The sequence below is a fragment of the Bombus fervidus genome, chromosome 18 (genome assembly GCF_041682495.2).
Source record: "Bombus fervidus isolate BK054 chromosome 18, iyBomFerv1, whole genome shotgun sequence".
Classification (NCBI taxonomy): Eukaryota; Metazoa; Arthropoda; class Insecta; order Hymenoptera; family Apidae; genus Bombus; species Bombus fervidus.
The window spans coordinates 1,448,603-1,465,176 of record NC_091534.1 but is presented as its reverse complement, the minus strand read 5'-3'; the positions used below and the strand labels follow the sequence as shown (position 1 = coordinate 1,465,176).

Genomic DNA, 16,574 nt, shown 5'->3' with positions numbered 1-16,574 from the left:
CGCCATCAGTCAGATTAAAAACAAAGGGACCAAACTTCAGTCGGTTTGGTAAATTTCACCACGTTGTAAAGTTCAGCCAGTCTCATTTTGAAGGCACAATTAGTATAACGTTCCCAATACGTCGTAATTAGGTCGTCCTTTGGGCATAGATCGTGCATTATTCAAGGTCAGAATAAATTGCTTAACGACTGTCGGGCGGAACTCTCTTCTGACCCCATTAGTATACATTAAAACTTTAGCTGATTTCAATAAAAATGCATAAAATGTTCAACTAACGGTACCTATCCTTATACAAATTTTCTATTACAATATTTACAAATAGTATTTATTATTCAATTTTTGACGCTACCCCTCCCGTAAATATTCTACTGTCCAATGGTGGCACTAAACGTATTGACTGCTTTAAAAGTCTAATTATGTGCTGTAGTGGTAAAAATATATTTATTCTGATCATTGTTAACAGCAACGATGAAATTGAATTCTAATTAGTATTCTTTTTAATTGTTTTAATTTTTTTCTAGATGTCATTCGAGTAATAAAATTAAACTTGGACTTCTTTCATAAGATACGCATATACATTTTCATATACTACCCGGTACATCTGTCGTTTCCTCCTGAAAATTGATCGACAGTAATCGATGCAATTGTGTAACGCGAAATTTTAATTTATTCCATACAGCTATTCTCGTTTCTTTCGTGCGTCTACGCGCAGTTTATATTCAAACGATCGGTGATTTCTGTTAAATTGCAAATGTAATTTGAGACTTGCAAGTATAAGCTGGCAATGTGTAATTTTGAATATACTGTAAAAAAATCAGTAATCAATTATTCGGAGAAAATAAAGCTCACTCACATAAGCAAAGATGCAGAACTGCGGTGAAGAGGGCTGCGAGTTTCCGTGCTGCCATGAGAATTAACCACTTTTGCGATGACAGTTTGGCACACTACTTGATGATCTGAAAGTAGACAAAACTCGATTTGTTTTTGTTTTATTTAAGCAATGAGAGTGTCGAATACTTGAACAGCAGAACAACGAAATGGAGCTTTATTATAGATACAAGATTATTATAGACCTTTTTTTATAAAGTCAGTAAATAAGAATTAAACGCGATACCTGTAAAAGAGTATCAATAAAACAAAGGTAAGCTACCAGTATTACTTTTGAATGCCTAACAACTAAAAAATCGTATGCAGTTTGTTTCTTATAAAAAGAAAATATTTAGCGATTGTGATAAACATTTTAGTTATATATGTCGGGTCGTCGTTAAAGTTAGGATTAGGGTTAAGAGCGTGTAATGAATCTTCACTAGAACTATCCACTGTCGTTATAATACCGAGGTATTATTTATTAGCACAAGTGTGGATATTACGAGATTGACAAATAACCGCGGTGATTAAGCATTAATGACAAAGATCTTAGGTTCGATAACGAATCCGCGGTCGACGGGATAGTAAATACACTTTTCTCCAAGGTCTAAGTCTGAATCTCCGTTAAAATAAAAACGTGAAGTATCAACTGATCGTGAAAGACGTTGTTTTCTCGTTGATGAGATCGTACGAGAGAATGTGTTTTCGTCGCGATGATGCTGCAGAGGAAAACTATGATGGGGTGTGTCTAAGGGCACGAGATCATCGGATTCGTCGAGGAAAACCTTCGCTCGGAAAGTGAGGGAAATGGACGTCGCTGTTAATTGGTTAATCTCTATGTTGGTGGTTAGAGAGAGATGCTAGTCGCCCTTGAGAGATAGTTGCTAGCGGGAAGCGTCGTTCGCGAGAAAAGCAGACTTCCCGTATCTTCCCGTAGTAGGTGATAGATTTAGACTGTTAGAATAAAGACTATTTGTCCGTTTGAAGGACCTTAGCTAACTAAATCTTAAGATTTGTAGCGGGTCCTCAGGCTAGCTGAACATGTTCTGTGGAGATGCATCGACATCTGGTAATCATCGTGCCCCAAGAATAAGGTCAGTGTGTGGCGAGCCGCGGGACAGAGACCATTGGAATGTTTACTGTCAAGTGTCGCTACAACTATTTCTTTTTAAGGAGAGTTATACAATTATTCTATACTTCTATTAGGTAAAAACGTTCATCCCGTGATCGCGGCTACGTTCGGCGACTAGTTGTCGCCTCTTGTCCAAGCTCGTTATCGCAAATCTCGGACAATTATAGTCTGGTTGCTTATAAGATTAAAGTGTTACGAATATTCCTAGGAATTCCGAAGGGAAGGCCCGGTTTTCTTTCATCTCTGACATACTTGGACGAAACTTGGACGAAGAACGCGGAATAAAGAGAAAGCTATCTTTTAATTCTCCCGTATCTAGTGATACGATTAGTGATAAGTCTAAATTAAGGTTTTAGATTTAGATAATGGGGGAAAAAATAGCGATCATGAGTAGCTAGAAAACAGATAGTTCAGATAAGAATGTGGGACGGGAGGAACACGCGTTCGTTATACAGAAATGTTTGAAAGTTTAAAAGTGGAAAATGTCGTTTCAGGAAGAAGGAATGAGTCGAATGAAAAAATAATAGACGAAATAAAAGCGTTAATAAGAAATAAATCTGGCGTCTTGATCGAAAACCTGCTGAAAGGGCTAAAGGAAGATAGATCTCCTGTGAAAAATGCTGCTGGAGAAGAGAGAATCGGAAAATACAAATTATCGAAGAGATTAAAGAAAACAAAGGAGAAAAAGATAGGAAACAGAAAAGTCGAAGTAGGAAGGCGTCAAGAGACAAGTGGAAGTTGGAATAGCAAAAGTACACGACGCGAAAACGGCCGATTAGCAAAGAAATAATGAGAGGATAAGGTAATTGGAGGAGGAAAGAGTATCCGGTCGAGATACGAAAGAGAAACAAGGAAAAACGAAGCGACGCCATGAGGAATCGAAGAAGCTCCATCGGCTAAGTCACGGAAAATACGCGTTAATCGATAATAAAAGAGCTAACCGATAAAGGCAGAGGTGAGGACGGTTAGAAAGTAATTAAAAAATGCAGAAGATACAAACAGGGTTAAAGGAAAAGTATTAGACAAAGAAATGAACGAAGAAGACAAAGCAGACCATATCGCGGATATGCGTAAGATGTACGAAACGAACATTACTTGGAGAAGAATATATGATTACAATAGTCTCGAAAAACGATTACGCTAGTTGTTACGTCGGCCGATTCTCTGCCTAGACCGGGCTACACGTCGCGGGCAGGATGGCAACCAGATGTCTTCGCATCCTTACCGCGTACCCTCGATAGTCTCAAGTACCCTCTATAAATCCCAGGCATTTTCTATTTAAGGTCCTTCAGACCGACCAAATATTCTTTCACCGAATAGTTGATACTACGGGAAGATACGGGAAAGTTGGTTTCTCTCACGTTCAGTATCTTCCGTTGGCGACTTTCTCTCGAGGGCGGCTAAGACCCTTGCTAGTCCACAAGCCGTCTATTATCCAATCAGAAGCAATGTCTATTGCCCTCACTTTTCTAGCCAAAATTGTCATCAACAAATCCGATGGTTCCGTGCGCTAGACACACCCATCCTTAGCTTTCCTCCGCCGCAGCATCGTCACACCGTCAACACCTTTGACCGGGTTTTCACATTTAGATCAGTCACCTACTTTACTTATACATACGCACCAGTGTAACTATATTCGTTACAAAGTTGTTCGAATAAACTGTAACTTTAATTTAATTTAATTTAATTAACTGTAAATTTAATTTAATTTACGACTCCCGTTGACGTGCTTCCTCGCGATCGCGTCTCTCCGCGAGTGAACGAAACACTAGTGTAGTGCAGTATCGGGGAAAACCCCGGGTAATTCAGAAAGTCTACTTGACCATGGGTCATCCACGTCTGTGGAACATGGGCGTGCCGAGTATACCGGAGCCATGATATAAGAGGTAGCCGTTAGGCAGTCGAAGGGTAAGTGTTGTCCGCGTTGTCAAGGAGGATGGTCAGCGTGAAAAAGAACGTTGGAACCGTTGTGACGAGAGTAGTGAGTGTGACGAATGGTGACTGCGTGCATATAGACTGACGGAGCATCATTCCTGATTTTGTGTTGACGTGAACGATGTTGAAACAAATCATACCGTTACCAAACCTACTAGCACTATACTTTCCCACAGTAGTATCGTGGAAAAATCATAAAAAAAAACTCGCTAGGAGTACAAACTATTGTACAACGCAGTTAGTTGCGAGTGAGTTGCGAGTTGTCGATTGTTGTGAGTCGCGAGTTGTCACTCAGAAGTCGAGTAGCTGTACAAATTTAGTTGTTTTACTTGTATTACATTGCTACATTAAGAAATAGCTCTGATTAAATAGTCATAGTTTCTTGTTTCAATCACTGTAAATAAATCCATCTACCAAATAAATAAAGTCACTATACCGGTAGGATTATAATGAACATAGGTTCCATCCCGAAAGGAGTGAACACGATTGGTTTTCCCAAGGCGGAAATTAGATACAAACGAAGAGAGGAAAACAACGGGGTAATGACAGCAGAAAGGAAAGGAAATAGGAACTTTTTAACAGATATCTCTAATAGGAAAAGATTTACGAAAGGAGTGATTCGTGAATTGGATCGATCAGCGAGCTAGAGGAACAGCAATCGTCCAACCAGGAAAATTTAGAACGGAATGACTTAAGAAAAAAAGAATGAAAGATGAGAAAGCGGCCTTGGAAGATTCGAGGGCCATCCTGGTTCGGTTTCACATCCAAACCGATTACTGATTAGATACGGAAACATATGACTCAAGGTGGGACCGTTTATAGAGACAGCGAAATGATACTACAACTGATTGGGCTTTGATCATATATAGGCGAATTAATTATTAATTATTCAGAAACTAATTAGCTTATTTTATCGAATAAATATATCAACGTCAGGGAGGTGTTTTATCTGTGCGAATAAGTTGCATGGAAATTGTAGTGACACTGCCGTTTTTTTACTTGGTAAGATATATAAGATGTATAATGAAGTATTTTGACATTGAGTGTAATTAAGAGTATTAGTTATCACTAAAATCAGTAACAGCCGATGATAGTCGGCATAACTAGAAAAAATTGTTGTCGCCATCGATAACCGAATAACCAATTTCATTGTCGGTAATCGAAATAAAATTCTGACCATGGATAGTGATTACTGGTAGGCAAAAGAAATTTTATTCAGTCATTCATGTTGGTTATTTATAACAAGGTAGATTAAAAATTAACATCTTTTAATCACTTTATTTTTTGAGAAATTACATTGATAAAATTTATTGATAACTGGCTGTTATTTAAATAAAAATTTTTATTCATGACATTTTCCTAAATAATGCATAAAAGAACTATTATTTTGAATATCTGATTCTAAGCTAGGAAGGCTATAAATAAAACAATTTCTTAATTTTTCGTTGTGATTTTATATATATTAATTTTTTAATAACTTTATTTTGTATTGTATTTTCATAAGAAGGCATTCTTTTGCTGCAAAAGTAGTAAATCGAGAAAATGTTGTGACAAATTATTTTATATTAATACCCTCTATAAGTAGATAACATAAAAACTATCATTTTAAGATAGCACACGAACATAACTCACCATATTACCTTACATGAAATAGTACAACTCAAAGTAATATAAATTTTAGAAAATTATACTACTCGATGAATTTAAATTAAATACCTGGTTAAACTGAACAAATCGATAAGTTTTACCACATCAGCTTGGTTTTAAAAAGCTTTCCAATTTCAAATGTATTAAAAATCGACGAGAAATAATAATTTGTATGCATTATGTTCGCTTTGAAAAATGGATATTACCGGAATTCTGCACATAAATTTTTAATATGTAATACCAATATATATACAATGCATATTTTACATGGTAGAAAATAAAAACCATATACTGCTATGCTTAAAATAAGAAATCAAAATTAAATTAGTAGTCACCGATTAAAGAAAGCGTTTCGTACTATCGACGTTACCGAAAATTACAGTGAAATTTGCAGCTGCATCGAGTACTCGTGTATGAGCAATCAAGCGTAAAATGCAATTAAGAGATAACGATGCATATAGACCTTTATAACGAGACTTTTATAAAAGATTGACAAGCGAATAAATGAATAGTTAAAGTAATGGGTTGTTGACTGATGTTACCTTCCAAAGTTTCAAGAGCTACTCCATTATTCAATGCCAAATCTTAATCAGTCCACGGTACCCTCAATTTTCAATGATTAATTCGAATCAGTCCATTATATTCTTAATTCGTTCCTGTGAAAGAAGTTATCGTCAATCAGAATCTATGGTCGTTTTGACAGTTCTTTTTTCTTTCTTAATGGATGCAGTAATGAAGGAGAGTGGTAGGGAATGGTCAATTTTTGTGTAACTCAGGCACCAAAAATATTTATAGCACAGGTTCCAAGAAATTGCAAAAGCACAATCTTTTATCGGTATGATATGATGGGAAAGTTGTAAAAAAGACAGTTGGAGTATGAAGTGAACAAAGCAAAAATTTGATAATCCTTAAATTCAAACGATCGTAACTTTGTAACGAATGGGATGAAACTCAAAAATTCAAATGCCATTTTATAGATAAGAGTTGATGTTTATATTATACGACAAAAATAATTGACAAAAATATTTTTGAACATTTCTAGAAAGCAATAAACTATGATAACAAATAGCGGTGTACCTATTCGAAGAAATATGTAATTGTACTGTGACCTACCTAGTAAAGCAAAATATAATATTTTACACATAACGAAGAGTTGTTGCATTCTGTTTTTTTCTTTACCTCACAGTGTACTACTATTTGCTACCATCCTCCTTTGATCGACCCAGATCGTTCGTTTCTCGAAACAAATTTATGAAAACTATGTATATCTATGATGAAAACTGTTTACAACTTTTTTACAAATTTAACGGAAATTTGTGAGATTGCAGAATGACGATCTGATACGTACATACAGTATTCTAGTTTATAAAACAAACGTGTGCTTTAAAATAAGTAAAACTAATTTTTCCATATTTGAAGTAAGTTTAACATACGTAATTAGGCACGTATTAGAACATTCTTCATCTATATACATGAAGACTGTTTGGTGGACTTAAATATTATCATTATTTATAATAATGATAGTAAACAATAGTAAAACTTATATATAATTATAAAAAAATAATAGATCCTTTATAGTAAAGGCGTGGGCGAAAATATTTGTTAATAAAATTGTAAATTTTTGAGTCAATAAGAGTGAACACCTGAAGTAACTCGCTATATTCGAATGTATTTAAGAGACTTGATCATCAGCCGACTAAAAGTTGGTTCTTTAATTCCTTATATTTTTTGAGATATTAAGATGACATTAGGTTTTTCAAATGGTATCGTATATGTATTTTCTAGAACAGTAATTGACCCAGTTGGACATTCTTTACAAAAAGGTATTAATATATTTATACCGAAAAATCATTAGTTTACCAGATATTTCAATGTTTCAAATTTAACACATTCGAGACAGATGACATAGCATATGTATGTATAATATCTCGCCGCAATGACCGACGGTAACACGTGTATGTCATCAGTATTTTCAGTCAATTCTCAAACAACAGTCAGAAGAGCACTGGCCACAGAGATAATTCAGGTTTACGTTTGGAACAGCCTTTCAAGAATTGTCATAACGATCATTCAAGATTTATGTCACTTTAAACAATTCTTTTTTAACTGTATGTACAAATATTCGATTCCTTACTTCGATTACGATGGATATTTAGGTAAAATCTAATACAGGGTTTTAAAGTTTAAACATAGCTATACATTTCACAAAAAACACCTTCAAAAACTGAATGTGCGGATGAATGTTAAGTGTACACGGAACGGTGTGGTTCTGCTGTACGTCTTGTGTGGAAAGCTCAGTGCACGTGGAAAAGATGAAAACTTGAAATTGGCGTGTCTAGAACATTGGACAAGCGGATTCGTCAACTAGTGTGTCTTCATTTTTCGCCATACTGAACCCGAGTCCCCTACGACCACGGGGGTTGGGGTTACGTCTAATCAGCGCGCAAGGTATCCAGTACCTTGCTACCTGTATTAGTTAGGTCTGCAGGGGCTGTCACTCATCACAGGTCGAACGGGGCGTTTTCTAAGCCCTGCTCACCCGCCGACGAACCGTTCAAGAGTGGTGGGGGGGGCAACCGCACTCCTTAAACGGCCGTCTTGCCAGCATCTTGGCATCAACCACTGTCCAAACCCGAACTGGTCGAGCAGAGGGATCGCTACTCCTTCCGGGCTCACACTCGACCCCCATGGTACCATTCTAAGTCATTGGTCGGACTATCGTGGGATGTACGGCCATGTCATTGCCGGCTCGGCGACCTGCTAGCTCTGCTCGGCAGACCTGGATGGGACTCATGTAAGCGGAGACCTGAAAGTACTTTCGTACCCGGGACTTATCCCGACGGTCTCATTCTTGGCATCAGGATCGTGGGTGCGCTACTACCCAAGGCCACGTAGAGAGAGCATAACCGCGGTCAAGAGCACTATACTCCCGGCGACCTTCCCTGCAGTGTACATAGTGGACTCACATAAGCTCGTCCCGACGGTCCTCCCTGGCTGCGGGAACGTGGATTTGCCAGTCCCCATAGACTCACATAAGTGAGCCCTCCCTGCGGAGTAGCGCATTCGTCAGTCAGAATTGTCGGTGAAGAAACAAGGGCAGCGATTGCTAATCGGTAGAAAAAACTGGTAAACAAAATGAGAACTGATCGCCACCAAACTAAAGGTCACTCGCAGGTATGAAACGTACCCTCAAAATAAAGGAAAAATAAGCATCTCGATGGCAAACACTAAACCTCATGACAGATAGATGGAATCAGTGAAAACAACGGCTAGTTTTCGACACGTAGTAACGGCTGCCTGGAGATTATTGCTGGTCCGAGTGAATAAGTTGAGGAAAGCATAGAAAAAGAAATAGAAAAAGGCATATGGCAGCCTTAGTAGAGTATTAGAATCGGCCATTCTCGATGGTTGTTATGAATGAAGAAATGGACGAGTGTGTAATGACTGGGTGCGATACGGAATTGGTACATGTGCAAAATATTATAAAATTAATATTTATTTTCTTAAATTTCATGTAGGGACGTAACTATCGCGTTTTTTATTTGTTCTGACGCTGACTGATAAGTCGATGAACGAGGTTTTTAGTTCAGCAACAAGTTTGCACACGCACACACGTATTACAAATCTTTTTGTTTCAACTTATACGTTATCGCTGCTTTCTTCTGCTAATATTGAAATAAAATGAGTATAAAGGAAAGATCCTATGAATTACTGTTCGAGACAGTGCGGACTAAAAAGTAACTACGATCGTGTAAACATGTCTCGACACACATACACCGAAGCATATAGAAAACCTTTCGAAAATTGAGTCGTCAAAAATCTACATGGAGGACAAAAAGCTTCTTGTTCTGCGCGTGTGTGACGTGCTATGAATGTCTCAGGCAGAGACAACGAGACTTTATTCATCTCTGTCTGTCTCGCAGAACGACAACCTCCTCATCTTTCATGTTGCCCTTTCGCTATTTAGCATTCGGACAATTTTCCCCAGATAGTACTAAATTATACGAAATTATACGATCGTGGTCCAAAACAATATATTGTTTTTTAAATTTGCTCACGCGTGGGATTGGTTTTGAATAGATTCTTTCGAGCAGGCGAGCAAAACGTAAGTAAGTATACATATGTCGTGTTAATATTACGCACGTATGGGTAAAAATAATATTTGTGTAATGTAACTTAATATAATAAAATTTTGTAAATGGGATTTTTAAAAAATTCATACCTCTTGAATGAGAACACCTTTATTAAAAATCACTACACGTTTTAAAAGTAAAGTATGTCTTTTCTTGGAACCTACTGAAAAATACAGTTGGAAAATATTCAGTTTCTTCATAACGAAATAAAAATGGTAAAGACGATAAAAAAAGCACAAATTAAAAAAGTGGGTTCCTAATATGAAAAATCTGTATATGTCTGTTCGTTTCTTCTTTCTTCTTCACACATTGGGCATATGAAATCTACTTTTTGAGCATTGCAATTTTGGTGGACTTTATTACGTGTATCTGAAGAGTAGAAACCTGTGCAAACAAAGCATTCTGCATCATAATATTCTTCATAATCACTTTAATTATTCAGAAAAGAGTTTTCCTTCATTCATCAGTCGAGTTCCTTCTACGCGTCCTCTTTTGGTGAACTTTTTGAAATAATCTTTTGCCTTGTGTCCTTCTATGATTGACGAAGGCTATTACAAATAAACAATTTCAGGTGAATAGGCCATGATAGTTGGTAGGTAGTTGCTGGTGTAGATGTTGCTGTTGGGATACTGCTGTATTTTCTTCTAATTTAGATACGTGGAAGAAAAATCGGACTCTGGTCGCCAGGATTTGAGAACCCGGGTTCCGAAACGTTCGTAACCTAAGGCGCTAACCACTGCGCTGCCGTCGTCCGACACTAGTTAGTGTCGAGTGGTAATATTTTTGCTGTCGAGTGCCGTCACAAATTCAAAGAGCATTCGCTGTATAACCAATCTCAGCAAACAAACATATTTACTATTCATATCAAGACTAGCTAGTGTTGATGAGCTACTTCAGCTTCAGTTTCTTGGCAGTTTCTTCTAAAGTAGATTTTCTACCGAGAGACTTTGATACTAAATATTCATGTGAGAAGTCTTTTTACATAACGTTCTCTAACCGCTTAAAACCGCTAGTATCATTTTATTTTTGCCCATTGTTTGTTCTTTTTAACGAAATACACTTAACACGTTCACGCCGGTGTGCACCACCGGTGGCTCACACTTGAATAGTCCATTGGACGGAGCGTACCACCAAAAACATAGTTGTTTTAGTAATTAGAAAAAATTGCTATATAATTGAAAATTTAAATAATAGAAATTTAACGTATATTAATTGAAAAAAAGTAGGATTTATTTAAAAACATAATTCAATATTATAAACTTATTATAAACATGAATACGAGCGCCGCGTAACGGCGAGAAACATAAATAGCAGCGCCGGCGTGAACGTGTTCAAACAAAATTGGATATAATATTACATCATAATGTTATAATTGTCACATGATGGGAACTTTCGAGTGTCCTATATTTGAAAACAATAACATGATGGCTATTAAATAGCTTCAAGCTTAAGACTTCATTATTTAATAATAAGAAAGCAGTAAATTTTGAACTTGCATGCACTATACGGCAGTATTTATGAAAATGATTATTCATCTAGCATCTTGAAACTATTTGTAACTTTATTGAATCACCTGAAGAAAACTTTCTACAACGTATTGCACAATATACTCTACCAAGACACTTAATTGATTTAAACGACTATGTGCGGAGACAACAACTGGTAAACGGATTATTACGCGACAAAACAGCTTCGCTACAGGACATTCGAGAGTTCTGTACCGAAGATAGCTAGGATCTCATATTAGAGAACCGTATAGTATAGAATCTTTCCTTTACACTCGTTTTATTGCAATAATACATGCGATTTCATGTCTCTACACAAAACTTTTGATATTGGCTGCAGCTTAGCAGAAAATGTTAAGATTTGCCAATTAATTTCACTAAAAGTAGAGAAAGAAATATTGATTTCATAGTATTTTGGACTTATATCGGCATTGGTTGGTAAATCATAAGATTTACTGGGTAAACCTGACCTTGATATATATAATAAGAACGATTTCAAAAAACTGGAAACAGCAAACGAAAGTAGCAATGGAGAGGTATCTTGTCGTACAAAAAAATGTAACTGTACGTTTTAGTTACTTATGTTGAAAAGATTATGTGACTCAACAGCCAAAGGGATACGAGATCCATAAATATTTAAGAGATCTATCGGTTAATCTCAATCTGTGTTTGAATAAATGAAATGTCATATCGGAAAAGTGATTATTCTATATTAATACCTTGTTAAATTCCATTATCCGAGCAGATTTGTCTCTCTATCAGTTCGGATAAAGAAGGCTCTTTTAAATCATACGTAATTAGGATACGAATGGAATCGCTATGCATATTTTGTATTCTAGCAGACATTAGCTTTTAGAAAAATAGAAAAATCGCAAGAGAAATAGATGCAAAGAATTGGAGAGGGCGAAAGACGGGGAGTGAAGAATCGGAAAGACGCGATTGATTTATGGTAACAAGAGGCCGCGAAGCGTGGTAAGTGGGCTATTTTTCAATGAACTCAAGGGAGAGAATGAATTCTCTCGGGGAAATGGAATTTTGAGCGGTTCGTGCTCGTTTCAACGGCATATCAAAAGCCACGGCTGGCCGTCATACGTGCCTCAGTCACCCTTCGGTGATTTCGCGGGTATTTCGATACTTCGCAGGCGAAAAGGAGAGGATAGAGGAGAGAACGACACGAACGATGGAGCACCGTAAGTTATGACTTTCGCCTCGGTCCTCCTGCCACAGCACTTTCCACTACCTCTATGAATGTATGCATGAGATACGAACTTTACGCTTTATGCATTGAACGCACTGGTGATAAGGAGTCAGCGATGCTACCACCACGCCACACAAACTATATCGCTTAACGCTTGAAACCGCTGTCATAGATAGATACGTTTTATCATTTAATCGGCTGCATATGCATACTATCGACGCTAATATCCGTGTATGCTTTTAACTACTTCAGCTTATTACAGTTTTCTAACCTAAATTTCTATGAATAGACTTCATTCGCTTAAAATAAAATATCTTACATTATGATTCTCTTTCTATACTGAGCGTACAACGTTGTATCGTATTTCCTGCAATTTCCGGACACGTAACAAAAAGTCTTTTCATGCTGTCGAGTGTACTACAAATGAAGATAATACTCATAAACGTATACTCTGTTTTAATTAACCCAATACTAGCAGTACAGTACACTTTATTTCAACGTTGCTCAAATTGCATATCGCCTTTCTCCATATAACGTTACACTCTTTTGCAGAGGTTTGAATGCTATTAGAGTGACTGGACGTACAACTCTTACCTGTGCTTTCAATCAGTCTCAATCTTTTCTTTCAGTCTTGATAGCAAAAAAGCAAAAAGATGCGGAAAAAATTGGAAAAAGAACGTTTGTAGCGTTTATGGTGATGCTGCTATTAGTGAACGTGCCATTTGAAAGTGGATTAAATGGTTTTAAAATGGAGATTGTCGCGTAATCTGAATTGAAAATGGAAATTTACAAAGCAAAGAAATATATTAAGTTGCCCCAAAAGGTTCTTTCATTTTATAAGAAAGTAATAGAACGCTTTTTGTTTTATATTATTTCATTGAATTACGTATTTTCTTCTATTGTATGGATTATACTTATATAGAACAAAAAATGTGCATCTATTATTTCCTTATAAAACGAAACTTTTGAAACAACCCAATATAAGTTAGCAGAAAGACGGCAAAAGCTCATCGATCAAATATACTTTATAAAAGAAATTGGCAGAAAAAGCGGACTTCTTACACGGCACAATATTCTAACGAAAATCAATTGTGCATATATACAGATTGTCTCGCGTAACGTGACACTATTTGCTTGCCATTTCGCGGCAGGTAACAATAAATTTTCCGAACCGAGCTTTAATAGTGTTGAGTATACTACAAATAATGATAACAAAATTTTGCGAAGGCAAGCTCACCTTGGGCAACATAAATAGATCTATCTTCCTCGTGAGACTGCAGAGGACTTTACGGTAAATTCAATAAGCATATTACATGATATTTTTACAAACTTTGTGCCAAGTTTACAGTAAACTTTATTTTGACTCCTGTTCAAATTGCAACCACCATCCGTAACGGCATTCTGCTCTTTTACAGAAGTTTTAGTAATTCTGTTTTTCTGAAACGTAAGCAGAGTAGAAGTTCGTTTATTCGAGCCTTGTTTATACGTACCAATGTTTACTTACCGTCAGTTATACAGGGTGTCCCAGTATTGATGGTACAACCGTGGAGAGGGCGATTGCACATGAGAAAATAAGTGGAAAATATGGAATAAATCTTTTTCGTTGGAAACTGTTTTCGAGAAAATTGACTTTGAATTTCCTCCGATTGCGCATGCACTTGACTTTACTTTATCCATTTATGTAGAAACATATTAACACGATATCATGTACACTTGCTATTGCACACGTTATAGCTTGTTGTCATCGAGTCTGCCTTATTATTATCTTTTGGCTCCGACTGTTAGTTTCTATCGGTTCGTCATAACGATGAGATACAGTAATCGAGAACACGTGGACATGCTTCTTGCGTTGGATGGTAACGCGTCTGCTGCCGCTTGTTTGCATCGTGAAGAATATCCCACTCGACGTTATCAAGATAGAGGCGTGATTCAAAGAATAGAGCACAGTTCTCGTTTCAGTACAATCACGAATTACACCGAAAACGTATTCGCAGAAGAAACGATTATGAAAAGTGTAGTACATAATCCTCGGATCAGTACAAGAAACCTGCCTGCACAACATGGTATTAGTAAATCGACAGTCTGTCGCATTTTAAAAGATAGTAAGATGCATCCCTATAATACACCGAGAGCGCAAGAACTAATGTCTCGTGATTCTGACCTAAGGGAAACTTTTTCTCGTTCAATGCTTGAGCAAAATTATACCAATTCACATTTTTTCTCGCGTGTTTTATGGACAGACGAAGCAAAATTTTCAACGTGCGTAATACACGTTGGTGGTCGATTACAAATCCGCATATCATCGCGGAAACACATTCTCAAGAAACATGGAGCGTAAACATCTGGGCAGGGATAATCGGGAATGAAATTGTAGGAGCTCGTTTATTCGCAAGTGCTTAAACGGAGCAGAGTATTTAAACTTCTTACGCGAAGATCTACGTGTGTTGTTAGAAGGCATATGTCTGGCATAAATTTCATTTTCCAACGCGATGGAGCTCCGCCGCACTTTTCACAACAAGTCAAAATTCGTTAAATGAACGATACGAATGTTGCATTGACCGTGATGATACAGTAACTTGGGTCTATGACCACTTTAGGATTTGTCACCTCTTGATTTTTATCTATGGAATCATATTAACCCCTTGACCTATAACCACGAACGAGACTCGTGGTAAGGGATTTGTGCCATAAATGGAACCCACGAGTCTGACTCGTGGTAATTTACAAATTGCTAATGATTCATTATCCACTTTGAAATAATAAATTGTTTTTGTTAACTGATCAATTGATCATGATTACGCCCTAGACGTCTTAAAAACACTATTTGTCCTCAAACGTTGTTTATTATTTCGCAATTCCTTTTGCAGCCTTTAAATATACATGTCGTAAGAAGTATATATTTTGCGCCAGTTCGGGCACACGGCTGAACAGATGAATGGCACGGCGCGCGACCGAACTGCTTGCTTACTATGGCTCGCGCGATCAGCAGATAGCGTGTAGGCCAAGGGGATAAAGGAAAAATTTATTTCGAAGGTAACGCAAGTCTTTCGCAATTAAAAGCGAGGATCATTTTGGCGCTCAAAGAACTAAGAACAAAGCGTATGCAGTACGCAGTATTTTCAACGATCTTTGCATTAATAAAGTAACTCTTAGGAATGACATGCTTTATTATTACTCGTAGAAAACGAAGCTCCAAATGAAAAAGATGTTAATAATAAAAGATTCAATATTTTCGACGTATTTTCTCGTGTACAATCACCTCCTCCACGGTTGCACCATCACTACTGGGGCACCCTGTATAAGCTCGTAATTAAGTGTATATTATCCGAACTACGCTGGAACGTACATTCAGTTATACGAACGCCTGTGTTTTGTCTAAGCTGACATACAGTTTAACACAATTTGCGTTGAAATTGTTGTTCAACCTCAATTATCCGAACATCAACCTATATTATCGAAACTCATAGCAGCAGATGGTGGGAGTAGCAAGTGAACCTCTATTTTCCAAAAATTTTATTGCCCGACTGATTCGGATAAACGAACTTCTACTGTAATTCTAAAATGTATCAACGAGTGACAATATTATTACTTACACTAATATAAACCTAGTATTGAGTTACTAATACTACCATGTAATATTTTTTGCGTGTTAGTGCATACAATGCTGTATGTATGTATCGTGCTGATCGTGTACTTTGTTTACAAGAAAACAGAGGTTATATCGGACATTTACTGTAATATAAAACGACTGCTATTTTCGTTACAATTTTCCTGTGAACAAACTGGACACTCGCAATTTGTTACGACCGTTCTCGGAGAGACGCGATCGCGAGGAAAACGCGTCAGCGAGAGGCGTAAATTCTCGCTACGATTCGTATAATCGACGCCGCGAATTAGTCGCTCCCCTGTTTCGGTTAAGATAACAGAGGTACTTAAACGAATTTAACACTGAATTAACAGGGTTAATGTAGCTTGTATATTTAATAACAATGAATATAATAAAAAACGTCACAAATTATTTAGCGATGAATACAGTTAATGTGTTACAGAAACTCGACCCGATTTTACGATATCTCTCGATGAATTCGTTAGACTAAGCGACTTTAATTTCAATCGTCAGACCTCTTGATGTACGTCGTTTGAATCTTCAAATGAGA

General features: G+C 37.0%; 1 protein-coding gene across 2 annotated transcripts in view; it reads right to left on the bottom strand.

The window, feature by feature from the left end:
• Positions 1-16,574, bottom strand: part of Dip-lambda (Dpr-interacting protein lambda) — a 533,509-nt gene that overhangs the window by 96,719 nt on the left and 420,216 nt on the right. For both annotated transcript variants that reach the window (XM_072020689.1, XM_072020690.1), the window contains one exon: positions 854-956. In XM_072020689.1, the coding sequence (XP_071876790.1) occupies positions 854-908 (55 nt within the window). In that variant the 5' untranslated portion in view covers positions 909-956. The remainder of the gene's footprint in view (positions 1-853; positions 957-16,574) is intronic.